The sequence below is a fragment of the Haliotis rubra genome, unplaced genomic scaffold (genome assembly GCF_003918875.1).
Source record: "Haliotis rubra isolate DU_JTF1 unplaced genomic scaffold, ASM391887v1 Scf373, whole genome shotgun sequence".
NCBI classification, from domain to species: domain Eukaryota; kingdom Metazoa; phylum Mollusca; class Gastropoda; order Lepetellida; family Haliotidae; genus Haliotis; species Haliotis rubra.
In genome coordinates this window covers 287,609-314,618 of record NW_025767050.1, presented here as the reverse complement: position 1 = coordinate 314,618, position 27,010 = coordinate 287,609, and the positions used below count along the sequence as shown (strand labels likewise).

The window sequence follows — 27,010 nt, the reverse complement described above, 5'->3', positions numbered from 1 at the left end:
TCCATATATTGCTGAAACCGCCTCCGTGGTGTACATTGTTGGCTCTCATATACCATGGCCACTCCATATATTGCTGAAACCGCCTCCGTGGTGTACATTGTTGGCTCTCATATACCATTGCTGAAACCGCCTCCGTTGGGCTCTCATATACCTATGACCGCCCATATATTGCTTGCTGAAACCCTCTCGTGGTGTACATTGTTGGCTCTCATATACCATGGCCACTCCATATATTGCTGAAACCGCCTCCGTGGTGTACATTGTTGGCTCTCATATACCATGGCCACTCCATATATTTCTGAAACCGCCTCCGTGGTGTACATTGTTGGCTCATATACCATGGCCACTCCATATATTGCTGAAACCGCCTCTGTGGTGTACATTGTTGGCTCTCATATACCATGGCCACTCCATATATTGCTGAAACCGCCTCCGTGGTGTACATTGTTGGCTCTCATATACCTATGGCCCCTCCATATATTTCTGAAACCGCCTCCGTGGTGTACATTGTTGGCTCTCATATACCATGGCCACTCCATATATTGCTGAAACCGCCTCCGTGGTGTACATTGTTGGCTCTCATATACCATGGCCACTCCATATATTGCTGAAACCGCCTCCGTGGTGTACATTGTTGGCTCTCATATACCATGGCCACTCCATATATTGCTGAAACCGCCTCCGTGGTGTACATTGTTGGCTCTCATATACCATGGCCACTCCATATATTGCTGAAACCACCTCCGTGGTGTACATTGTTGGCTCTCATATACCATGGCCACTCCATATATTTCTGAAACCGCCTCCGTGGTGTACATTGTTGGCTCTCATATACCATGGCCACTCCATATATTGCTGAAACCGCCTCCGTGGTGTACATTGTTGGCTCTCATATACCATGGTCACTCCATATATTTCTGAAACCGCCTCCATGGTGTACATTGTTGGCTCTCATATACCATGGCCACTCCATATATTGCTGAAACCGCCTCCGTGGTGTAGCGGTTAGAGAGTCCGCCCAGAGAGCGGAAGGTTGTGGGTCACGGTACCAAAAGACATTAAACTATGGTACTTGTTGGTCCCTGCCTGGCGCTCGGCATTAATGGGTACAAGGACTGGTCTGCTCAGAGTCAGTATAATGTGTCTGAGTGGGGTATTCATGCTTAACTGCGGCATGGTATCTCAGTGAGATAGCACTATAAAACCAGCTTAAACCTTTCACCTCACCTCACCATATGTTTCTGATGATTTATTCATTTTTATGCCTACAAGCAGACTCAGGATGGTTCAGATGAAAAAAATAAAAACAATGAAAACTAGGTTAGCCTCTTGGGCAATACTGACGGTCTTCAGACTTCCCCCATACACTCCCCGTGACTACCTTTACTTGAACTGTTTCCTTTGGACGCCAGCTGGAGCGTCCATTTTAACTCTCGGAGTTACGGGTGTTTGAAGTGTACTTAATGGCTAGAAACCGTCCAAAACGCAGGCAGAAGACGTTTTTGACACAAGAGCACCTAGCTGTTGAGCGAAATAGCTGAAAGAAGTGTCAGTAAAATCTAGCAACAATCACCACTTCCTGGTTTTCAAATGCCCAAAGAGCAAAAAGCGAAACATCCTAATGTTTGTATCGTAATTGTGACGTAATCATTGACTTTTACAAAACAATAATGTGAAGCAAAAATGCGTTTTGACAAAATTGACCAACTCCCAAAGGCGATAACTCCAAATTTATTGAAGATATCGACATGCCTTGGGCTGTTTATGTAGTCCAGAGTGTGGGCTTTACAACGATATATCAAACACGATTGTACTATTTGCCGTTCAGGAGGAGAAGATTATGAAACACAGGTACCGTCAAAACGTGCGGAAATGTGAAAAATCGCGATGTTTGTGTTTGTGTCGTAATTGTGACGTAATTATTCATTATTACATAATAACATCCTGAAGCAAACATGTTGGCCATTCAATTATCTACAAATTGGTACTTTGGAAAATGAAATCCATTGAGTTTTCGCAGAGTTGTGACATTTTTGTGAACTCTATGAAAATGCGTCTTTGAAAAATACGCCAACTTCCAAGGGCGATAACTCCAAAACCATTCAAGATATCGACATGCCTTGGGCTTTCCATGTAGTCCGGGGTGTGGACTTTACGACGATATATCAAACAAGATTGTACTATTTGCCGTTCAGGAGGAGAAGATTTTTAAACACAGGCACCGTCAAAACACGAAAATCGACAATAATTTAAGTTTTTTCAAAATGTCAGAAAAGCTATTCTGCTGGCCAACTTCCGCTATGCGTTGAATCGATGAGGAATGATGTTGTCTACATTAAGTAAAAATTTGGTCAATTTATCTCTAATAGCTTTTGAGATAATGAGGTGTAAAGATTTTGACATTTTGGGTTGTCTGCCCTTACCGGAAGCCGGGATTTTTTCCAGTATGTATCAATTTCAGCACACAGGCTATCACCCCTGAAAGTTTCATGAAAATCGACGCAGTAGTTAGTTCAGGAGAGCTTTCACAAAATTTGTACAAATAATAATAAGAATAAGAATAAGAATATTCGGATAATAACAGTAGGTCTTCCAGACTTTCGTCTGAAGACCTAACTATATTATTGGATCAGTGTGTTAAAAATTGTATTTGGCATACAATGTTTTGGGTCAGTCAGTATATATCCATTAGGAAAATCTAATTCCATTAAACCATTTTAAAGATCTAATGACATACAACATACTTCATCACATCAAATATGAGGATTCATGCCGAAAGCTTGAGCAAAGTCGACCATGTTTATAGTGCTGAGCTGGAAATAACTGTAAACACAGTGCTTGATGAAATCCCTCATCAATATGAGGGTCACGAAGCTTTGAAATGAAGTTGTTTGTCCTCTGTAATGCACTCACATCCTTCATTGAAAAAACAACATGAACAATAAGTATGAAAAAATAATTATATGCAGAAAATAATATATTGCAACAATTTTTTCTATTTACATAAATGTACAGACAGTCTTTGTGTAAATGAACTTTCTCATGCTGAAAAGTTTCAATGACATAACTTTCCTTGTCAATGTGCTAATGGGACAACTCACCAGACAATATGGAGCACTTGGGACAAGAACATGCATTTATTTGAATACATAGAACTGACTTTCATATAGAAAGCTGTTTGCTCAAATCTTTCAACTAGTTCTCCAAATTTAAACACATTAATATTCATTTCACTCACTTGAATAGATGAGCGAGGGAGCTTATGCATGAGTTCATGCAGATTACAACAGCAAATGTTTACTCAATTAACATAATATAATAGATATACTACACAGCCTGACTGACGCCCATCACTGTATGTTGTAAACTTGGAATACATGAATAAGCTCAACTACATGGGAACATATTGAAAGAGAAACAGTTTTGAAAGTGACAATGTCTTGGTGGTGAATTGTAGCTGGTGTTCCACTACCATTGCTGTATTTCTTATCATGCTTACAGATGACATCTTTCCACTGAATATGATACAGACAACAATATAATACCTTGTGACAAAGAAACCTGCCTCCATCATTGAAATATCATTCATACATCATAAATAATCAATGTGAACATATGTTCTTCATATTAGTGGATGATACTAAGGCTATAAGGCGATAACAGTGCTCCTCATTTCCATGATCAGCATCAGAGTGAGTGAGTAGGGTTTTACGCCTCTTTTAGCAATATTGCAGCAATATCATGGCGGGGGAAAACAGAAATGGGCTTCACACATTGTACCCATGTGGAGAATCGAACCTGGGTCTTCGGTGTGATGAGCGGACACTTTAATCACTAGGCTACCCCACCACCCCGTGCAGCATCTGAGGAGGCAGGGGTGGGGAGGTGTTAGTGGTGGTTATATAAACATAAGAAGCAATAACTGATATACAAGACAGAAAAACATAGATGCAGGCAGAGTAATGTCCCGTCTTCAAATATGGCAGCAATGCAATTCAGCATGTATTTTTATATCAAAAGTGAAATTCATTTATCTTTCCCAGAGCAGAACATTATGTATTCTGACAGGAGAATGACTGGATATAAGATAAATTTTCATTTCTGAGCTGAGGAGTATTTAGGGTGACTAGAGATGGGAAACACCAAACCAGAGACAGCTGACGATACACATGCCTAACACAGTACATGAGACATGCTCAGATATTGTAGAATATGAACTTCTGAATAAGTGACATAGCTGATCCTTGTTACAGGATTTTGTCATCAATTCGAGCAGTTTAGATGGAACGATCAACATCACTTGAAATACGGTTCAACACATTTCCTAGCTCACTGGACAGATTTGCTTCTTAGAAGCTCTTCAGGTTGACTGGCTGGTGGAAAAATGTGTGATGTCTGCCTCCTTACATCACAAATAGGCATGGTTTGATTGACAATATGAACAGAAATGGGAAAATATCTGTAAAGTAGATCTGTGACGTTATTCATAACAGATATTTTGCAGTCAGGCACAGCCACAACATATTGTTCTATCACACTTTGGCACAGAGCTGGACCTGGAACACTGTCAGATTACAACGCTCATGAAGTCACATGTCTGAAAATAAAGGAATGATTGTCAGTACATCGTGATGGTTTGTATTATTTCTGATAATGGATGAATACATGTTTACAATTAACATAGTTCAGGCCTAAATTACCTCAAGGTTGTCATGGCCAGGGCCCACATGCACAAAAATGATCATAGCTACAATCAATTGCAGGCATTTGCAATCGAAATTACAATCGCGATCGTAACTCTTACAACTCTTACAAAGAGCACAGTTGTAACTCATCTCATTTTACAATTGCGATTGTAAGTTACAATCGTAATCTTCTGTGCTGAAGATAAGATTATCCTTAGCAACATAGACAACAATTTAGAGTTAAAGTCCCTTAAGTGAATTCGTAACCAAATTGAAGAGTGAATTCGTGGCCACTTTCTAATCTGGGAATATCAGCAAATAATTATGAAAGTCAAAAACTTTTATTCATTGTTTTCTTTTTTTTATCGTATTTGAGACATTAAATTCATACATTTGATAATTTTGATAAACATTGCATATCACTAAATCTATAGATTATCAAAATCACAATAAAAAAATTATACATTGATAAGAAAAATGGGAATAAACCGAAACTTATATAAACATTAATTATTATTTTCATTTCAGTAGACTTTATTTTTACTTAAGGGACCACTAGTTTGAACAACTGCTTGAAAATAAAAACTATTGATATCTCTTTGAAATTATTGCAAAATCACCAGCTCCAATGTGTTTTGTTATCAATATTTGATAATTATCTGATGTGATTTTACACGTGTGTATGTGTGTTATTTATTTATCTATCTAAATTATGTGTTTAAATTGGAAGCCTTTCTGACAAACGTTGGCCACTTTTTCGTCTGCAGGTGGTCGTTTAATGGGAATAAGTGTACCATCAATTGCCCCAATAACGCGGGGGAATTCAGCTATTTTGTAGAAGTCTTGCATTCTAACTTTATTTGCGTCAGGATTGAACTTGATGTCCAAAACGTTGTTTATGACACGGATTGTCCGATGGACGGAGCGGGACACAGAGGACTCGTGAACGCCATGTAGATCACCTAAAAAACCTCCTTTACTCAGGTAACGAAGTGTAGACCAGCAACTGAGTTTCAGGGGTAATGGCATGTGAACGCTTGGTTCCATGTTCGATGTGTGGCAGAACTTTCTCCAAAAGTGAGAATATGGCATGCCGAGGCAACCTATACCTTGAAATGAGTTAACCTTCTGTCAATAACTCCAAATGTGATGTTCTATCTCTAAAAATACATTTAATTTTTTCTGAGACTTCCTCGGCAGCCATGTACGATGCCATTTTTACCAACGAATGTAGGCACTTACAATAGGCAGTGGGCTATTGTAGGTTTCAATTGTAACTTACAACTATTGTAGGCTTACAATCGCTTTTGCAAGAGGCGGGTGACCCTACAATTACCTTACAATCAGAGTTACGACTATTGTAGAGATACAATCGTTTTGTGCAAGTGAGCCCAGTCTGTTAAAACCCCCCAAAAAACATGTCCGAGGTATTAACCACTTTCGTGAAACCCACAAACTTTGTACAGTGGTGACAAATCACAAATTATAATCAGGTTGATCCTGGGATTCAAACCCATCAGCGGATCATGTTAGGGCTGCTACCCTGCACTGTGAATTGCTGCATGTCAGGAGGCAAGATGGAGGAGAGTTGGTCTTGCATTGCGATGACCCATTGTCCCAACTATTCTTGACCATGCATATGTTATATTTGGGATTACACTTTCTTAGTAAAGTACAGACTTTAGTACTTCTGTTGGGTTGAGTCCCATCCAGGATTCGAACCCACACCCTCAGAGTCAGGCACCTAATCGCCAGCACACAAAGTCAGATGCCTAACCTGCTCAGCCACCACAGCTCACAACATAACATGAACCCTGTCTAAAGGTACCACTGAGTGTCATGCTCCAAAACTCTACTGTAGATCACACTATAACATGAACCCTGTCTACAGGTACCACTGAGTGTAATGCTCCGAAACTCTACTGTAGATCACAGCGGCAACTGTTTGTGAAGTCAGCTGGTGGCTGAAGTAACACCAGGAAGTAATATACACAACCATACTGCTAACCTCGACATGCTACACTGTTTTGTAAACAAGAGTCAGTGTCGATAAAAGAAAGCAGGAAATAACAGACTGTTTCCTGTTAGATAAATCACATTTTTTATCTCAATCAGACAGCTACTTTCTAATTACATATACTCAATGCCTGAAGAGAAAGTTGCAATGAATTTCAGAGAACTAGCACAATGTAGCAGACTTTGGTATAATAATGATTATAGCTGTTCATGAGGTCAGATGATGTAAAATACAGGCAGTACATGTCATGAGTCTAGATGATGTAAGATGATGACTGTATGTGACATGTCATGAGGAGGTTAGATGATGTATAATACAGACAGTACATGACATGAGTCTAGATGATGTAAGATGATGACTGTACCTGACATGTCATGAGGAGGTTAGATGATGTATGATACAGGCAGTACATGACATGAGTCTAGATGATGTAAGATGATGACTGTACCTGACATGTCATGAGGAGGTTAGATGATGTATGATACAGGCAGTACATGACATGACTCTAGACGATGTAAGATGATGACTGTACCTGACATGTCATGAGGAGGTTAGTTGCACCAAGACCAGACATAACCTGGAAGCTGGGGTTGTCAGGACACTTGGCTGTATGTTCTGACATTCCTTCAGTCAGCTGCTGGCTGATGTTGCTTAGGCTCAGACAATCTTGCTGAAAGCAATCATCAAGTGTGAGGAGTGAGTGAGTGAGTTTAGTTTTAGTAATATTCCAGCAATATCATGGCAGGGGACACCAGAAATGGACTTCAGACACTGTACCCATGGTGATAATCGAAACATGGGTCTTTGGCGTGATCAGCTATCCCACCACCCCTGAAGTGTCATGATAACACCATATTAGCACATGAAACAACTCAGCAAATAGTTGTCTAAAACAACCTTTGTTTAAAAATGCAACTCAGAAACAATACTCATACTGTGGCTCAGATATGACACTCATATTGTGAGTAACTGATATTTTGCTGAGTTGCCGATGGGCTTCCTTTTCTCTTTTAGAGTTCTTCAGCAAAACATTGCGCCTGAAACTATTCCATGAGTGAGTGAGAGGAAAGCCCAAATTAAGGAGGTTGTGTCCCAGTGTGTTGGAACCCATAAGCGTGTGTCTGGTACTGAGAAACATACATGGGGCAAAGTGTCTGCCTTAACCAAATGATAAGTAAGGGACACAACTCTGCACAGCAAGTTGTGGCTCCTCAGATTTGGCCATCCATGCCACATGTGGTACAGATAGAATACAATACTTTTTGCAGCATAGATACTTGTATTGAGGCTCACAGTATGAACCAAAATGATCAGTAAGTTACGCATAGGTTGCCGTGGGTCAATGGTGACTCCCACTGGGACGTGTGTACGTGTTGTCAATATCCAGGCACTGTCTTAACACATTTGTGGTGTTCCGTGTCTCACCTCAGTATCAATTCTCAATCCACAGCTGCAGAACACAATACCCTTGTTCAGCATCAATACATGTCTGAAAACAAACACTACACATAGAATCCTGACAATGTGATCCATTACATAGCTCTAGCAACTACTCCATACACTCAGACCTCGTATACCCGAACTTCAGATATCCGAATACCTCGGTTCCCGAAACATTCTTCACAAAAAACGAAATTTTCTAGTTACAATTTACCTCGTATATCCGAATGTTTGGTTTCCGTATCCGAACAGTCAATTTTGGTAACAAAACAGCAAAATATGTACAAATTTGCCTCGTATATCCGAACATCAAGGCTGTCGTCGGCAAGATGTCTGATGTTTACCGCTCCTCAACAGTGCTATCATGTCTACCGCTTGTCAAAACATTGTGCTGGCTGCTAGTTAATTCATTGTTTATTGAATATTTATCACAGGGCTCGTAGGTTAATTAGAGAAGAAACAATTAAAGTTTGACATTGAGTTGACACTGATTCGAATCGTTGATTGAGTAAGCATAAATAAAGACGGAGGTGTATGCTAGATATAGAAACAAGACAAAGGCGTGGATGACAGCAGAGCTGTTTCGTGATTGGCTGCTGTCTTTTGATTGACAGATGCGGTCACGTGTAAGGCGGGTCATTTTGCTTGTTGACAATGCGGCTTGTCACAACTGTAAAAATCTGAAACTGACCAGCGTGACTGTCCATTTCCTGCCACCCAACACAACCGCACACATTCAGCCAATGGATGCAATGGATTTGAAAATGTTGGCGACCTCACAAACCTGGAGCTGTTGTTAAAAATCCAAGCAGCGAATAACAACTCTGTCCGTCAACAATCATCAACCAAAGACTTTTTCAAGCCGATGTAATTTTTGTTATGTTATGCAAGATGTTATGTTAAGTAAAGATGTAGTTATGTTTCAATGTTATTGTTAGTTGTTTTGTTTTCACATATAGCCGACCGCCTAGGTCCTGATTCAGATATCCGAATGATTCGTTTGTCCGAACAATTCAATAAAAAACCAAAGTGTTCGGATAAACGAGGTCTGACTGTATTTGAATGAAAACAGATTCAGAGCTACAAAATGAAAGTTAGAATAACAGATTTTATAAAAGGCTACTGACATGTTTGACAATAAATAGCAGTTTTGTTGACACTATGGGATACTATTTGTTCTGTTGTGTTTTGTTTAGCACCTACTTCTGACACACTGGGCAGAGAACATCCTCTGTAGACAGGGTCTCAATGGCAGAACACAGAACCTCCTCCTCCCTCTGCAGACTAAGTTCATAACGTTCGTACTCAGATAGCAGTTTACTTTCTGAAATGGAACCAATCAATTGTCTGCTATATATCTCAAATCAAAATGCTAATTTATTATGATGTAATATCATACATGTTCATGAATTTCAGCTAATATAACAACAAAATCAGATCCCTATTGTCCAAATGACACCTCTCTATGGCTTATATCTGACAAAGGTACATAAAAGGACATAACGTCCATGTGATGCACATACCTTCTTTAATCAGATCATCCTGAATGTCTTCAAACAAATTCAGCATCTCATCTACCTCACTCACATCAAAAGAAGCCATCTGTGAAGGGAACAAAATGACAATGCATTTAAGTTTCATTAAAATCATTCACAAAATGATTTGTTTGCTGAAGATTATTCTGTTTAGACAAACCTAATGTTTCACTTTGGCATTCATGTTAACATCTAGAAATTGTGACCATACACTGAAGGATAGTTTGAGATATTCTTCTTCCCTGGTGCTAGTATGAAAAGGGTTCTCATCCTCTTTACACTTCATTGTTTAACCGAACTGAACCAAAGAATTGGATAAAGTTGGGTTTCCATTCCTTATCTTATGGGAATAATATTCCTCCTTAGCAGAATATCTTGGGGTATAATTATTCCCTTCTAAGAAATAATACAGTAAATGACAAAGCAAACTCCTAAATATCAGTTCAAGAGAAAACCAATATCACAGTCCTAATGATGTTAACCAGCCTATTCTGCTATGTTATCTCTGATTCAATAACCACCCAAATACTATGCCAATATGTCATTTCTGCCCCTCACTCTGTGTGCCTTTCAAGAGAAAAAACATTGCAAGGTGCAAAAGAAAAAAAAAGTTTCAGCTGTAAAAGTGATGCAGAAAAGGTAAAATGCTTAAGGCCACATGACTATGATGAATGACAAAAGCTTAAATAGTATTAAACCAAGTAGAAAAGAGCATAGGTACATCAAAGTCCATTAAATCTGCACTGTTGCCTGATGCCTTGTCTCTCTGTAGAGATTTCCACTCATCTGTCATCAGGTCCTTGATAAACTCATCTTTCTTGTTCTTTCCCTCACTGTCAGGTTGTATGTTGCGGAAACGGGAAAACAATTTCTCTCGACTTCCTCGTAACCGATCCAGACATCGCTATAATAGGGAAAAAGTATACTTAAGTAGGAAACATATTTGGTCACCAGTTGAATTAATAAATTTCTGGACAATGTAGCGTCCAGATCCCTTGACCTATGACCCTCACTATCAGTTGAATGTATCACAGAGGCATGTCAATGTCAGATGTTCCTGGTCTATCAATCCACCTGGACTTATCCAAAATCAAATGACAAACCTCACAGGTGTTGAATACACAATACCAGTTAGAAACAGTCGTCTCCCAAAACCTCTATAAGTACTTAAAACAACACGCTGCATTTACCTGTCTGGCATAATCAACACATGGTGTTACATGTGTAATCTACTGTAAAGTTTCAAAGGACTGATTCTCATTTTAGGTTTATTTCTGACATGTGCAATCATGGCAATACCAACATAATTTCAACAAGGGATTCATCATCTAACAGCAGCCAGAACCAAATACTTTTTCTAAAAAATAGCAAATTATATTGGATGGAACCTAGCAAAACCACCACAAGTCAATGTTTGTTGATATTGAATACAACAGGGACTTAATACATCAAGAGTTGGACTTTAATGTAGCTTTGAGTACTCTTCCAGATGCATCATGGTTTGTCTTCTAAAGCTCAAAATGATGCAGGTCTCAGACATTTTCCACTTTTGGTGAAACCCACAGGCAGGTGTGTGGTGCTGACAGACCGAGAAACATAATCAACATATACCTGGGTTTGAACCCATAATCATCTGTAAGGCTTTCATAAACCCAAACCATGCAGCAGTATTAATATGACAATCTGTTACCAACAGTTTGACATGTGAACAAGTAATGGCACTGTACCTTTCTATAATCTCCTTTCTTTACACTATAGTTTGTTTGCTTGTTGTATAACACAGCACTCAGCAATAGTCCAGCTACATGTTGGTGGACAGTAAATACTCAAGTCTGGACCAGACAATCCAGTGATCAACAGCAAGTGCATCAATCTACACAACTGGGATATGATGACACGTGTCAACTATAGTTTGATGGGTAGACATGGTAAAGAAACTAAACTTCCGTACCTTTCTATACGCCTCCTTCCATGGTGGCGTTCTAATCTTGTACATTTCTCTGCGTTTCAGAGATCGTGGGGAAGATGCCATGTCTTGACCTCAGTGACTGCACTACAAGAACAGATATTATAGTGCTTGGAAACTCCCTTCCCCTCCCCACTGATTCAAAATCAAAATCTAAAAGTGCAAAGAGTTGTTCTTTTAGCACAGTAATGATAGGCATTCAAACTCAGGCTTTCATTTTCACTCCCATATCCGAATAACTGAATCTTCAAACTACACAAAACTCTTGCATTTAAAAAACACATTCGACAAACTGATTTCGTACCACAAAAGGACAAAATGTACCTAGATGCAAACTTAACTTAGATGCACAGTTAAAAAATATATCGATATACGAAGAAATCAGGAATGGTATCGAGATAAAGAATCATATCGATTAATGGCTGCATTTCCCAATATGTAGCTGGTCACATACATCTCACTAAGATTCAGTTGTTCTGTAACTAACCAAAACAGTTATTTCTGACAGTATAAGCGTGAGACGAAGTACGGCCGTCAACTGCCTGCTTCCACACCACTGATTTAACTTCGCGCGTCTGTATATAAACACAAGAGTTGTCTTCTCATTGAAGAAAGAAAAGTATTTTCCAGCAAATTATATGATTATTAGTGTATTTGGGCAACTGTTGATTATGAAGACATTTATTATTAGTACATAGATTCATATCAACATAGAATTTCTATGTAAATAGAGACGTAAAAATATTTTGATAAAGATGACTTATTTCAAGGAATGTATTTACTAGGATAATTAATAGTATCGAATAAGTCATGAGTAAACTAGTTGTATTATGAAGAACCGGATACGTTTTACCAGGCACATCTGTTATGATATTGCATGTAAATATCGTCCGGAATTTAACCATATAGTATACACATTCTGATGACGTAGAACACATGGGTACTTCCAAGGATCTTCTTTCAAAATACAGTTTGCTCAAACTTCTCTTGCAAACGTCCCCACATCATAATTGTAGCCAACAAGATATAATAGAGCATATAGCGAGAATGCCAGTCGCTAAAATGCACTGAGTACAGAACACCCTACTTGCCATTATAATTAGTTTGAACTTCATTTATACCGTCGTTATCTGGATATTCCAGTTTCATGGTTGAGGGGAGTGCGGAAATAACATCAGTATGGCCAAGAAATTACCCTGTAAGCAAATGAGGTAGGTATATCATATCTATGTATATCGCTAGGTGTTTTTCAGAAAGTGTGAGTACTTGCCACCAGCGTACATGAAAGTAATAGATGGTAATCTTTATCGTTGCATTTTATGTTTTGCTGTGTTCCTCGCGCAATAACGAGGTCTGTTGTGCTCCAAAGACATTGTAAATCCTCTGAAGGCTTGTTTTTGCTTAGATGACATGCCCTTTATAAGTTAGTGAGGTGTTTTAAGTTGTTTTTGTTTTTTTGATCAGCGAGTAAACAACGATTGTTTCTTGAAGCGTTTGAAAACCCGATATTGTGAAGGAATGAACATTGACACCGAGCTAACTGAAAAGTTAGAGATTAAATTTGTTGACATGTTTACCGGAAAGTTCAAATAATTACACCCTGGACACATTTACATTTATGAATCAATTTTAGGGCTAGAATGCACTTTACCGGGCGCAGCCCTCTCTGCTCCCTTTACGATCCTTAGGTTTAGGGTAAGGGTATGCCACCCTTTACGATCCTTAGGGTTAGGGTAAGGGTATGCCACCCTTTACGATCCTTAGGGTTAGGGTAAGGGTATGCCACCCTTTACGATCCTTAGGGTTAGGGTAAGGGTATGCCACCCTTTACGATCCTTAGGGTTAGGGTAAGGGTATGCCACCCTTTACGATCCTTAGGGTTAGGGTTAGGCACCCTTTACGATCCTTAGGGTTAGGGTTAGGGAACCCCAGCAGCACTAATTAATCTGAAAATGTGCGCCCAGTAAAGTGCAGTACTCCCAATTTTAGTCATCAAGCTGGCATTCATGCAGCACTCTGTTTGTCTGCCAACACAAATTGACACAGTTGGAACATGATGAAGATCTGGGTTAGAATTGGTCTTCAGTAACCCATGCTTGTCATCATGAGGCAAATAACGGGATCAAATGGTCAGGTTCACTGACATGGTTAACACATGTCTTCGAATCGTAGATTCAGTGTGCGAAATAGCCACTGGCCCATTAGCCCGTGGCTAGTAAAACTCCAGTCGGGCCAGTAAATCTCCACAGTCACTGGCCCAACTGGATAGTGAATTTTCATTATGTTCATGGGGTCATGTATTTTTTATGGTACAGGGATTGGGATAGAGAACTCTGAAAATGGGCCATTTTCAGGATTATTAACCATTTTCTGCATTTAGAATGGGCCAAAACCCTTGTATCAATGGTAAACTTTAAAATTTTAAGGGGCAATTTTTTATTCTAATGTGCAAAATAGCCCATGGCCCCTGCTTTTCCCAATCCTGATGGTATTTTACCTTTTTGCAATCTTTTGCTTAGTTTCTACATTCAAATGTCAGGCCAGTGAATTATTTTGTGGGCTAGTAACTTTCAGGCATAGCTAGCCCGAGCGGCTAGCAAAATTTGGAAACTATTTCGCACACTGTGTAGATTAATGCTCATGATGTTGATCACTGGACTGTGTGGTCCAGACTCAATTATTTACAGATAGACACCATACTGCTAAGTGTGGTGTACAACACAAACCAAACTAAAGCCAAAACAAATCGATGTATACCAGTGCAAGCAGTTAAAATAGTGATGTCATATATATGTTTAATTGATATGAGTTTATCTTTAATTGACTTGAGTGTATCAGTATTGTTTTATATCTATGATATATTGATACATATTTCTGAATAATAATACTACATTTACAATCACTGTCATTGAAATGTTTAAATTAGTTAAGATAACCATTGTTTAAGGTCACATGCAACCCAAAAATCAAACATAATTAAAACACAATTATCACTTATTCATGACATATAATATACATTGCTGGTTATGAAAAAACATAAAAACAAAATTATAAGCGTACAATCGCAAATCAAAAGTGCAATATTTTGTACTTGGGCTTACTTCCCAAGAAACGAAGCAGTCGGGATACCGAACCCAGTCACAGCGGTCGGGTGTGCACTCAAGTGTAACGGCTGGTTCATTTGCAGATGCCGCCCTCACGGCTCATTGTGTGTGTATATATAGAGATGTTGGGTTTTGTAAATACATGCTCATTTTTCTTGTATAACATTTTGCAATCAACAGACATCAAAACATGTCATGTGTACAAGTATCACACCTGCCTGTCTGTGTAATTACATAATGTGACGGAGACCGAACTCGGGCCATAAATCAATGCGTTTTGTTTATGGTGTATAGCCTGATAGGTGTTAAGTTCAAATTGCATGTGGTCAGTGATTGAAATTGTGTATTGAATATTGTCATTAGCAGACGGGCAGGCAGACACATAGGTGCCAATAATACAGACATTGAGTTTTGTCTGTGACAACGACATATCTATATCACAGTTAGAAATCCTGTCGACGCTAAATAATGACATTGCTTTTAAGTATCGAACTGAGAAAGTGACTCGTTAAGAAGAACATGTGGTGAAATAGACAAATGAAATTATATAAACAGTTAAATCGGTAATCTACTGTTATAACATATAAAAAGCTCGCGCCTGTGAAATATCAACAAAACATTAGAAAAATAGCTCACACCAAAGCCTTCACCGAATATTCAGCGGACAACCCGCTTCCAAGCTGCGCGAACCTATTTCACTGCGCATGTGCTATGAGCGCAGCCCAACTGTTGAAACCACTTCAAGTTAGTGAATCGTTTGAACTACAATTTCGCACGTTTTCTTTCATCGCGTTATTTTTCAATTTTATAAGTTCAATTTGCATTTTTGATGATTTGTTTTGGTATGTCCATACCGAAAGGTATCAGAATCTGCAAAGTTGTGTTTTACGTTGCATGTGACCTTAAAGATAGTCAGCGAGATATCGCAAAAAAATATTCAGTGGATTTTCTTCATATTTGACACCAAGCTTCATCTAGGGAAGGCCCAGGGCCCAGTCAATTTTGGTGACCTTCACATAATTTTTAGGGTCACGACGACACTATGAAGATTTCAGAATGTTAACCTGAATTGTCAGCAAGATATTTTAAGAACGGTTCACTGGATTTTCTTCATAGACTTTCAAGACCTCCCTTGAATGTTTTTCAATAAGCAATTTCTTTAGTACTAGTTTTGCATTTTTCATACACTATGACATGCATGTCAAGGTCAAAGTCAGTCTTGAAAATATGAGTGTTTGAACAACTAAAGAACAAGATAATGTTTTTGTTGACATTTAACTTCATCTTAATGCTTGTTTCTTTTTAAAATTGAGACAACCTTCAAATGCTTTTGCCATAGAATGGTAAAGTTTTATGGCAAGAGTACATAAACAATATAATCCCAGGAAGCTAGTAGCATCATGACATCATTCATGTGTATGATCAAGACAATGCCTGATTATTTCCCATTGATGATCAGATGGTGTTGTAGTTTAGTGTATTTCAACATTTAGAATTGTTCTTGTATCCAAGGCAACATATTTCATTTAGACTTTACCTGTGTACCTGGAATGTTGGAGGATCCAAGCCTGATTTGGACTTTACAGATGTCCTTGACCTTCAGAATTCCAAGCACCCAGACCTGTATTGTATTGGGTAAGTTAAACGCTTATGTTCAATAGTAGAATAGTGTTGACATGTTTCAAGGTTATAAACTTTCAAGTTTCAGTCAACATGAATCCTTCCATCTCATCAGACAATATTAATACAGTAGTCCATGGCCATGGAATTTACAATTTATTTCTACAGTCTTGTCAACATGATCAAGGCCATTATGGCCATTCTGCCTTCCAGCTATAGGTCAATTTCAGTTGATGTTTCATTGATGTTGATGTTATGTTAAACAATGCTGCTGAATCATGTGAATATCTTGAAGGAGAAGTTTTCCTAAAATGTGTACTCATTAGCAGGATAGTGCCCTAGGGTCGTAGAGTCGCAATGTCTGCCTAACATGGAAGGCAATAAACTAGTAGCTTGTTATCACAGGGTATCTTGAGTCATCCGGCTGTAAGTTAAACATATCACATCCTTCATCATGTGTAGGTCTGTCAGCCATATTGCCTGGACTCTCAAAGTACCTGACCTATCAGATAACTGTACAGTGAGTATGGATAACAGTGTTGACAAAGTAACAAACTTCATTCACTGATATAATATTGGAAAGTTCATGTAGTTGATGTTAACACAAATGATCTGGAATCATGTTCATGGTATTAATTATCCTCGGCACAGGGTTTTACACAGACTTTTGAAAATGGGAGTCATGGTGACTCACAATATTTATTTTTGGGAGTAATTTAAATATGAAACTTTTATTATTTCTTTGTGGTAATCATTCTCAGTATGTAACTGTCTATGTCACACCACCAAATGACTGACTGACTGACTGAGTTTGGTTTTACGCCGCTTTTAGCAATATTCCAGCAACATCACGGCGGGGGACACCAGAAATGGGCTTCACACATTGTGCCCATGTGGGGATTCAAACCCCCGGGTCTTCGGTGTGACGAGCCAACGCTTTAACCATTAGGCTACCCCACCGCCCCACCACCAAATGAAACTACAGCATTGTTCAATTCACACAGCCAGGATTACTGTCTCCTCTGAGTTCTCTGGAACAATCTGACAGCTCTGTAAAAGTCAAACTATCATCGAACAATATCACATTTTGCTTATCAAATCGATTTTATTGAACTGAATTGTGAGGGCCACCCATAAAACTTGCGTCAAACTTGACTCGCATGATAATATTTTGAAAGTTGTTTACAAAATTGTTGCGTCAAATACGCAGGAATCACGCGCCATGTAAAACCCTGTCGGCAGATGGTCCGTCCTTCTGTGCACATTCGTCTTTTCCGGAGCTCAACTTCAAAAACCCTTCAGTATTTGTTCACAAAACTTTGCACAAAGATAGGTCTGGTGGTGAACTGGTGCCTTTTGGTAGTTTTGGATTTCTGAATACAATGTATTTTGCATTTCCATGGCAATAAGTTTGACTTCTATTGAAATTTGTGTTGGTGCTCTTTTCCGGATCAGAACAGTAAAACGGTTAAACCGTTTATTAATTTTTCTCCAAACTTGGCACATAGATAGGTCTGGTAGTGAACTGGTGCCTTTTGGTAGTTTTGGATTTCTGAATAAAATATTTTTGCATTTCCGTGGCAACAAGTTTGACTATGACTGAATTTGGTATTGGTGCTCTTTTCTGGAGCAGAACTTTAAAACCTATCAACTCTCTCCTTCCACTTGTTATGTTCACGCGAAAACATTTGACATAATCATAACTAGTAGACATACAGGTATTCATGAAGAGTATTTTGCCATTGCAGGGGATATTGATGACTTTGTCTTCTTGTTATTATCATTTTGGTTGCAACATTTTCCAAAGACATGTAAGTAGGACAATGTAACACAACCTATATACTGTTTGTCTCCTCATGTATGTTGTTCTCTTGTGTGGGGCAGTCTGCAGGAGATTGACGTGCAAGACCTTAGTTTGGAGGAACACCCATGGAGCAAAGCACTCACCGCCTGTCTCGGAAGTAGAGGATATGTCAGGGTAGGTTGGTTTATTGTTTAACCTTACACTCACAAATATTACATGTGTTTGACCAGGATAGAAATGATACATGTATACAGAAGCAGTGATTTTTTTTGTAAATGAGTTTGACGTCACCGGTTGTGTACTTGCCATTATGTCATGATGTCGCATGTATGTTTTGCGGAGCCGATTAAACTGTGTCAAAGGAACAACCACTCCGTCCTCACTAACAAAACACATATTGTCTGTATTATGTTTTAATCTTGGAGATTTGTTGTAGCATTGTATAAAATCTGATTATGCATGATAATCTTCTAAAATTTTCAGTTGAAAGTTCGTAGGATGCGTGGTGTGATGACCATTGTGTTTGCGAAGAGAACCCTGCTGCCTTATATCACCAGCATCGAAGCTGAAGCTACCAAAACAGGCTTTGGGGGGATGGTGGGTAGGTGGCTGACTTCTTGTGTTGTCATCACCAATGGTTAAAGGAGTTGGCCATCACTGGGAAGACCCCAGTTTGATTATCCTCATAGTAAATTGTGTGAAGTCCATATCTGTTGTCCCTACTTTGGTATTGTTGAAATATATTTAAAAGCAGAATACAACCTCACTCACACACTGTGCACACTCCTTTGTGAAGAGTATTATCTACCTGATTCTTGGTCTGTCATTATTCCTGTGCTTGTGGATTGCTCCAAGCAGGAACATCTGTGCTATTTGTCACCTCCAACATAATTTTGGCTTGCTTAGAAAAGTTGTAAGTGAATTATTTTCCACCCCACTCCCTTCACTGAAACATTTATTACAAGTGTAGATCAGTTTCTGCTTGATCAGGATATAATTCAATGATTTCATTCAGTGAGGGAGTATTGTTATTCCCCCAGCATGTAATGCAGGGGGATATAGACGTCTTGTCCGTCTGTCCGTCCGTCCTTAATCATTTTGTTTCCAGAGCATAACTCTTAAACCGTACAAATTTTTTTTAACAAAAATTGGTAGATATATCAAACAGAACCTAAAGTGGTGCCTTTTGCTATTTACAGTTTTTTTCAGAAGAAGTCCTCCTTGGGGTACATATAAGCATTAAAATGTCCATTTTAAATCCTACGACAGTTGTAACTATATTTTTTAATAAAATATTTACAAAAAACCCAACTCGTTTTGTCTTGTGAGACCACCCCTACAGCGCCCCACCGGACCCCCTACAGCCAAGAGCAGGTAACTCTCGCCGTCGACCTCGTACCTCACATTTCATGATGTCGTTCTGTTGAATAGACGTGCGTGGTGTTCGTTTTGAGTTTGCTCTCCTACCGATACGATGAGTGTAAAAGAGTCTCAATCTGTATGTATGGTTCCTTTCTTTACGCACGGGCATTAGATGGACTTCATAGGATGGACCGTGCGATCGTGGTTTCCTTGCTACATGTTCTTGGTAGCTTGTAGTAGGGAGTTCATATATTATGTTTGCATATTATATGGTAGGCTTGCCTAAATTCTCTCTCTTTTCAGCAAATTTGTGGTAAGTCGTTGTTGAGTAATTTTGGTAGTATTCATTTCATATCACTCCACTTTACTCACTAGTATGTACACGCAGGTGCGGCTAGCCTTTTTTCTGATTTGCATTGTATGTTTAGTATTTAAATGGCTGCAGCTTGTAGCATTTAAATATCGCCCATGCGTGTTATTTATTGCTATTTACTTGTGTTTATATGTTTGCTGCTTCACAGTTCCTGTTAGTAACACTGGCGCGGTTCTGTTTGCTGCAGTTTAAGCCCTGTGCGTTGTGCCGTGCACACTACCGCGACAGGATGGTCATAAGGTGTGCCTCTGGTGTTTACCCGAGGACCCTCACGACGATTAAGGATGTTCATAATAAGTGCCCTTGCATCAATATTCCTGTTACGTTATGTTGTGTTATGTTACACATACACATTTCATACGTTTATACACAACATGGCTCATAGTGGCCGAGGTTGTGTTTGTTTTGTTGTTTTTTTTGCCTGGGTTTCTGCGCCTAACGCGCATTCTTTCAGGCACGCAGATTTTATGTATTTTTCCTTATCCTGACTCATGCTCTTTTTGCTTGTCTTCTTCTTCTTGCGAACATAGTGGAACACTTGTATCTCCCTAATTGAAGCTCCCTTCAATTTAAAATCACTAATTAGTATTCACCACGAGTTACCTCCTTTCCACAAGCTCGGGAACGAGGGCGCCACCTCTACCCATGTGCCTCACTCTCTCCTTCTTCGCCCAGTGAGCTGGACGTGAGAGCGCCTGTGTCTCCCGACACACTATATCCTTTGATTATATTTAGTTAGTTACCTCGTATAGACATCTATAGAGGTTTAGCTAGTATCCTTCAACGATTATATATTGATATTTAGTCGTTTTTCTACAGTTTATTCACGGACGCTGTGTTTGTTTCAGTGGATTACGTTGATGAAAATTCTGTACTATTGCAGATTACGTTTTTATGCTGCTGCTGATCCACCTTTAATATGATGTCGCCATGTTTATTATATTCACATTGCAGTTGCGGTACTAATTTATCCAATTCTACCTCTTTATTAATATTTACTTTGCGTTTGGCACTTTACAGCAGATAGGTCGCGTATGCAGAGTCTAGTATGACTGATACGGAACCCCTCGCCAGTCTACTGCTGTTGGCCGACTCCCCCGTGTGGTGTTCCGCTAGAGTGGTGGAGAGGTGTGGGGCGTAGTCCGCCATCTCAAGAAGCATTCTGCTTCCCCAGACATCCCATCGTCCGCAGCAGAAGACTAGAGGGTTTTTCTACTACATCTCAACAACCGAGACCGTTCCCCATCGAAGTTTGGGCCTGTATGATGATCAGCCGGTCATCATACGGATGTACATCAAAGATTGACCGATGTCGGCACAGATCAGCATGCAGCCTGATGTACCAACGCGAGATATCGCGATGATCGTCCTGAGGGTCCCATCATTACCAACACTCAACGCAGGCGTCGCGCACCCAGGGCAGCGTCCGACCTCTGAGGGAAAATCAACGAAGTCTACTAGGACTTTCTCACCGAGATTGTTCCAGCCGATGACCTGGACCTCTACGATGATCAGCTGATCATCATCCCCGGCGACGCCACAAGAAGCGACCGGGGACAGCTACAACGACATCAGCAGAGATCACCATGCAGCCTGATGCCTCTACACTGATGTCGGACGATTTTCCGGTGGACCCTCCATTAACACCGCCAGATAAAGCACCGGCGACCTTCGCCGCAGACCATCCCAGAAGACATGATGCGACAAATTATGAACATCATGGAGGACCAATATCTCGCGGTAGCAGGGTCCGAACAACCGAAGGCTCCAACGTGACAGCACCCCAGAGGCACCCCCGTCCAGCGTAGCAGCCAGGACGATGTCACCTTCGCGAAGGAAGTCACGGACCACCTTGACGAAGGACCTAGATGTACAGCTCTTCGCCGAAGGCCTTCGGCGGCGGAAAGGACCTAGATGTACAGCCTTCGGCGGAAAGAACCTAGATGTACAGCCTTCGAAGGACTTCGCTGAAGGCAGGATAGATCATCACCTTATGCGGTTTCATCCCTAGATGTGGACTCGACCATCAGACATCACGGAAGCCTTCGAAGGTCATATCGTCGTTCCCCGGACCGGACGCAGAGAGGAAGCTTCGCGAAGGCATCGCTGGAAGACACCTGAATCCAGATCATCATCATCTAGAAGGACATCGAGGGACTATACAAGAGCTTGGCGAAACTATCAACGTTCCCCTCACAAGTCTCCGAGAAGATCAACCCATAGACAAGTTGATCATCGATATCAAGTATAAGAACTACAATCGTATATTGGTTCTGTTGAATCCATGGCGAGGCGTGTGTTAAAGCTGGCCTAAATAGATCTAGAGCGATCAATTAGACACTTATCACCAGACTTCGTAACCACGACTTCTGAATATGATAAGATGATCCATGCGGCCATGCTTAGGCAAGCCACCGATCCCACATCCTGTTAAACACAGAGGCTGTTCCGCGAAACAAGCTCATATATATATTTATATATATATATATATATACTAATCGGGCTTTGACTTCGACACCTTCAGCGATGGTTAGAGGCTAAGGCTAAGTGGCTCCAAGTCTACTTCACCCAGAAGATCTAGAAGGGGATACTTGAGAACTTCGGAGTCTCGGCGTTCACCGAGGAAGTCTCCTCCAAGGTTTCCATATACTAGCCACTTTCGTCATATATAGCTACTCGTCAGTCCGTTCAAGGCGTGCATAAGTTGATTATCAACTGTATGCCAGATGCCGCCTATAAGCCTACTGTGAAGATAATTGCTCAGGCTATTTACAACACAGAACGTCGCTGTATTATTAGTCAGCGACATTTCATAGATCTTCACAGAAATCAACTATTCGCGATAAATTGCTAATATACAATCCCGGACGACGATACGATTATCTACATGCGTGACCATTACGCATATCTGCAGACAATTCAATATCGAAATTGAACAGCAGCCTTGTTACAGCGAGTATAACTCTTAATCGTCAAAGTTTCTGAGAAGAAATATGTACAACAAGTTCAACGTTAATTCTACAATTATGACGATACATTCATGTATACAGTCTACAAGCTCACAACTTGCAAGTTGTTTATACCCTTATATATAAGGAAGTCGAATTATATTCAAAACTGAAATTACTTTCACGACAACCAGGAAAATAACCTACCCAGCATAAAATTACAGAGCGAGATATTTGCGCCGGAGGTTTCAGCGGCGGTTACCATTAACCCTCGAAACACGTGGTCACTTTCGGATAACCGGGAAGCTACGGTGAAGACCGGCGTTTATGCTAATATCAACGGCGACAAGAATTTATTCAAGGTGGGTTTTTTCCGCTACACCGGTGACATCACAGCGGGTATTATACAGAATCAAAATGCCTTGTTCTGATTGGACCATGAGGGACAACGACCTACACAGAGGTCGATCTCTATTCACAGTTCAAGACTTACGTCTGAAGTGACAACTATATATCAGTGAAATCGAGCAAGCCTCATTACAGTCCAGTTAACCTGAACATTCATGATTAGACTGCCTTTCTTCAAGATAGAGACCTCCCCTGTCAAGTTAAGGCGAGGGATCGGCAGTCAGGCGATTTTACATAAAGTTCAACGAGGACAGACACACCTGGTTGTGCACCTACATCGTCAAGGACTTCGCGAGCGAATTACCTAGAGCGAAAGATACAAGTGGATCTAAATCCACAGCGCTTCAGACTACAGCTGAATTTCATCAAGCGACTAACACAACTAGATGGTTAGTAAACCTACTAAACTTCTGTTTGGAGAATAAACGGAAATTTCACGCCCAACCTGGGGATATGAATATAGTGCTCCAACACCTCACAAGTGAGGTTTATGAACACGCTGGATGACATACTTGGACCCCATGATACGATGATTCTATCAAGATGGCCAGCAAGAGCACTGTAAATTTATCTCCACCAAACCAAACAGGAGGAAAAAATGCAACAGATTATTTCCTCTATCATCAACTTACTTGAGAGAGAGAAGTCTCATGTACTATATCTCCATTTGGATCAGAACTGTCATACTACGTGCATATGCGGATGGACCTATTCCGACCCTCCATGAGCTTAATACTCATGATATTATAGCTTAACTTCTACAATTGTTCCACGAAATGTGATTGAAATATTGGAGGGTTTATTTCTGGAGATCCGATATGGTGGTTGCAAAACCATTATCTGAGAGATATCACCACCGAGGACGTCTCAGGTATACACCAATTGATCCCATGGTCCTCGCACAACAGCTGACAGTTCCTCGAGAAGATAAGTCAATCTAACAGATTTTTACTTATCTTATAACAATACTAAATAGCTTCATGCTATATATAATTTACTTAAGTTCCTTTTATCATCACAGTACTATGATTATTACATCATACAATATATAAGTTAACAACTCTACAGAGTTTGTTATTATATATATTTACCTTAAGTTATTCATATCTTAAGAGTAATATTATGGTTACATGATAAATGCATCAGCTAACAAACTCTACAGAGTTTTTGGCTATTTTATACATAGCTTAAGTTAATTAAGCTAACAAACTCTACTGAGTTTTACTATTATATAGGTAACTTAAGCTAATTATACCTTAAGCATAGTACTATACTCATATTATTAAAATATATTGGCTAACAAACTCTAAGGAGTTTTGCTATTATATAGGTAGCTTAAGCTTATTCATATCTTAAGCTTAGTACTATGTTTATATCATATAAGTAGATTAGCTAACAAACTCTAAAGAGTTTTTGCTATTTGGCTTAAGTATCATCATATTTCTAAGCAATATGGTTATATTATAACATGTATTAGCTAACAAACTCTACAGAGTTTTAGCTATTATATATGTAACTTAAGCTTATTCATATCTTAAAGCAGTACTATGTTTATATCATATAGGTATATTAGCTATCAAAACTCTAAAAAGAGGGTTTTGCTATTATATATTTCTCGCTTTAAGTTTCATCATATTTTAAGCTTTATAGTTACATTATAACATGTATTAGCTAACAAACTCTACGGAGTTCTTGCTATTATATATGTAGCTTAAGTTTTCCTTCATAAGCTCAATACTAGGTTTATATCATAGCTAACAAACTCTAAAGGGTTGTTTTCACATTATACAATTAGCTTAAGTTTTCATCATATCTTAAGCAGTATGGTTACATTATAAAGGTATTATAGCTAACAAAACTTCTGACGGAGTTTTGTTATTATATATATATAGCTTAAGTTTCATCATAACTTAAGCTCAGTACTATAAGCTTAGTACTATGGTTACACTATAAACATATTAGCTAATAAACTCTACAGAGTTTTTTGGCTATTATATATGTAGCTTAAGTTAATAATATCTTAAGCACAATACTATACTCATATTGTAAAATATATTAGCTAACAAACTCTCACGGAGTTTTGCTATTATATATGTTGCTTAAGTTCATTATATCTTAAGCACACTACTATACTCATATTGTAAAATATATTAGCTAACAAACTCTACGGAGTTTTGCTATTATATATGTAGCTTAAGTTAATTATATCTTAAGCACACTACTATACTCATATTGTAAAAATATATTAGCTAACAAAACCCTACAGAGTTTTGCTATATATATGTAGCTTAAGTTAATTATATCTTAAGCTCAGTACTATACTAATATTATAAATATATATTAGCTAACAAACTCTACAGAGTTTGGCTATTATATATGTAGCTTAAGTTAATTATAGCTTAAGCACAGTACTATACTCATATTATAAAAATATATTAGCTAACAAACTCTACAGAGTTTTTGCTATTATATATGTAGCTAAAAGCTTATTCATATCTTAAGCTCAGCATTATATCTATATCATATAAGTATATTAACTAACAAACTCTAAAGAGTTTGCTATTATATAATTAGCTTAAGTTTAATCATATCTTAAGCTTAGCACTATGTTATATCTTAAAGTATTTTAGCTAACAAACTCTAAGGAGTTTATACTAGCATATTAACAAGCTTAAGTCTATTAGTCTTAAGCATTGTATTAATGTTATATATACTTTATCATAATAAGTACATGGTAATAACCTTTTATATGGCAGCTGATAAGTTAGCAGCAGGAATTCATCAATTCAGTGCCTTTATGAAGTTCCCATAGGGTTATTACAATCATCACAGTTCAAATCACTAATTATTAAAAATCCAAAGTATTAGATATTCCCACCTCCATTCCGTAGGGATGCTACAAGCAAAGAGCATGAGTCAGGATAAGGAAAAATATGTAATTTTTGGAGTAAAATTGATATTTTATACTTATCCTGACTCATGAGGTCAGCCCTCCCATCCTCCCAAATAACACTTTGGATTTCCTGTAAATTCAAATGTTGGGCTCAGTATATGGAGAGAGTGAGGCACATGGGTAGAGGTGGCGCCCTCGTTCACGCGCTTGTGGAAAGGAGGTAATTTGTGGTGAATACTAATTAGTGATTTTAAATTGAAGGGAGCTTCAATTAGGGAGATACAAGTGTTCCACTATGTTCGCAAGAAGAAGAAGACAAGCAAAAAGAGCATGAGTCAGGATAAGTATAAAATATCAATTTTACTCCAAAAATTACATTTTTCACTAATCTGCTTCAGGCTGGGGATAATTTTTGATGAAAGGTTTCTAAGGAAATCCCTTTATCGTCCCCACGCCTACTCCTCCCCCCACAAACAATGTTGCTACACTAACGATTGATTTCTTACTTATACCAGCAGCGGAGATCGTCGGTGCACGTCTCTTATCTCAGACGTGGTTTCCAGACTCCGAGAGGAGATTGGTACTCAGTCTACGGGTAGAGATTACATCGGCGCATCTTTTGGGGGAGGTCCCGCCCCGAGCTCCGGCTCTGGGAAGGGTCCGACCTCCCGGGGACGATCGGACCCGAGTTTCTGCTCAGGGGACGCTCTGAACCTGAGGGCTAGCACCAACCCGGGCTTCGGGCGCAGATCCCTGGTGCCGGTAGCTCAGGTCTCGGCCTGATGTCTATCGACGCCCAGGCCAGGAGGCTGTTGAGTGTGTTGGAGCTACCGAGCTGCCGATCACCTCGACGCT

At 39.3% G+C, this 27,010-nt stretch overlaps 2 protein-coding genes across 5 annotated transcripts in view; one reads left to right on the top strand and one right to left on the bottom strand.

Moving 5' to 3' along the window:
• Positions 1-3,753: 3,753 nt before the first annotated feature.
• On the bottom strand, positions 3,754-12,426 carry LOC124286037 (RPA-interacting protein-like). Of its 4 annotated transcripts, none has more exons than XM_046722355.1 (9): positions 12,131-12,426; positions 11,629-11,730; positions 10,399-10,581; positions 9,666-9,744; positions 9,346-9,466; positions 8,128-8,191; positions 7,235-7,372; positions 4,492-4,597; positions 3,754-3,765 (listed from the first exon to the last, which is right to left on the bottom strand). In XM_046722355.1, exons 2-8 carry the CDS (start codon positions 11,707-11,709, stop codon positions 4,568-4,570), a joined length of 696 nt encoding a protein of 231 aa, XP_046578311.1. In that variant the 5' UTR covers positions 11,710-11,730; positions 12,131-12,426; the 3' UTR covers positions 3,754-3,765; positions 4,492-4,567. The 4 variants fall into 4 exon arrangements, with proteins under 4 accessions (XP_046578311.1, XP_046578310.1, XP_046578312.1 ...); XM_046722354.1 differs by lacking the exon at positions 3,754-3,765 and adding an exon at positions 3,772-4,455 and having other exon boundaries at positions 4,495-4,597; XM_046722356.1 differs by lacking the exon at positions 3,754-3,765 and adding an exon at positions 3,772-4,455 and having other exon boundaries at positions 4,495-4,597; positions 11,629-11,725.
• A 159-nt stretch (positions 12,427-12,585) lies between these two features.
• LOC124286036 (inositol polyphosphate 5-phosphatase K-like) overlaps positions 12,586-27,010 on the top strand; it is a 29,988-nt gene continuing 15,563 nt past the window's right edge. Inside the window, 5 exon segments of the mRNA XM_046722353.1 lie at positions 12,586-12,854; positions 16,278-16,382; positions 18,252-18,345; positions 18,655-18,759; positions 18,761-18,772. Of these exon segments, the coding sequence (XP_046578309.1) occupies positions 12,823-12,854; positions 16,278-16,382; positions 18,252-18,345; positions 18,655-18,759; positions 18,761-18,772 (348 nt within the window). The 5' untranslated portion in view covers positions 12,586-12,822.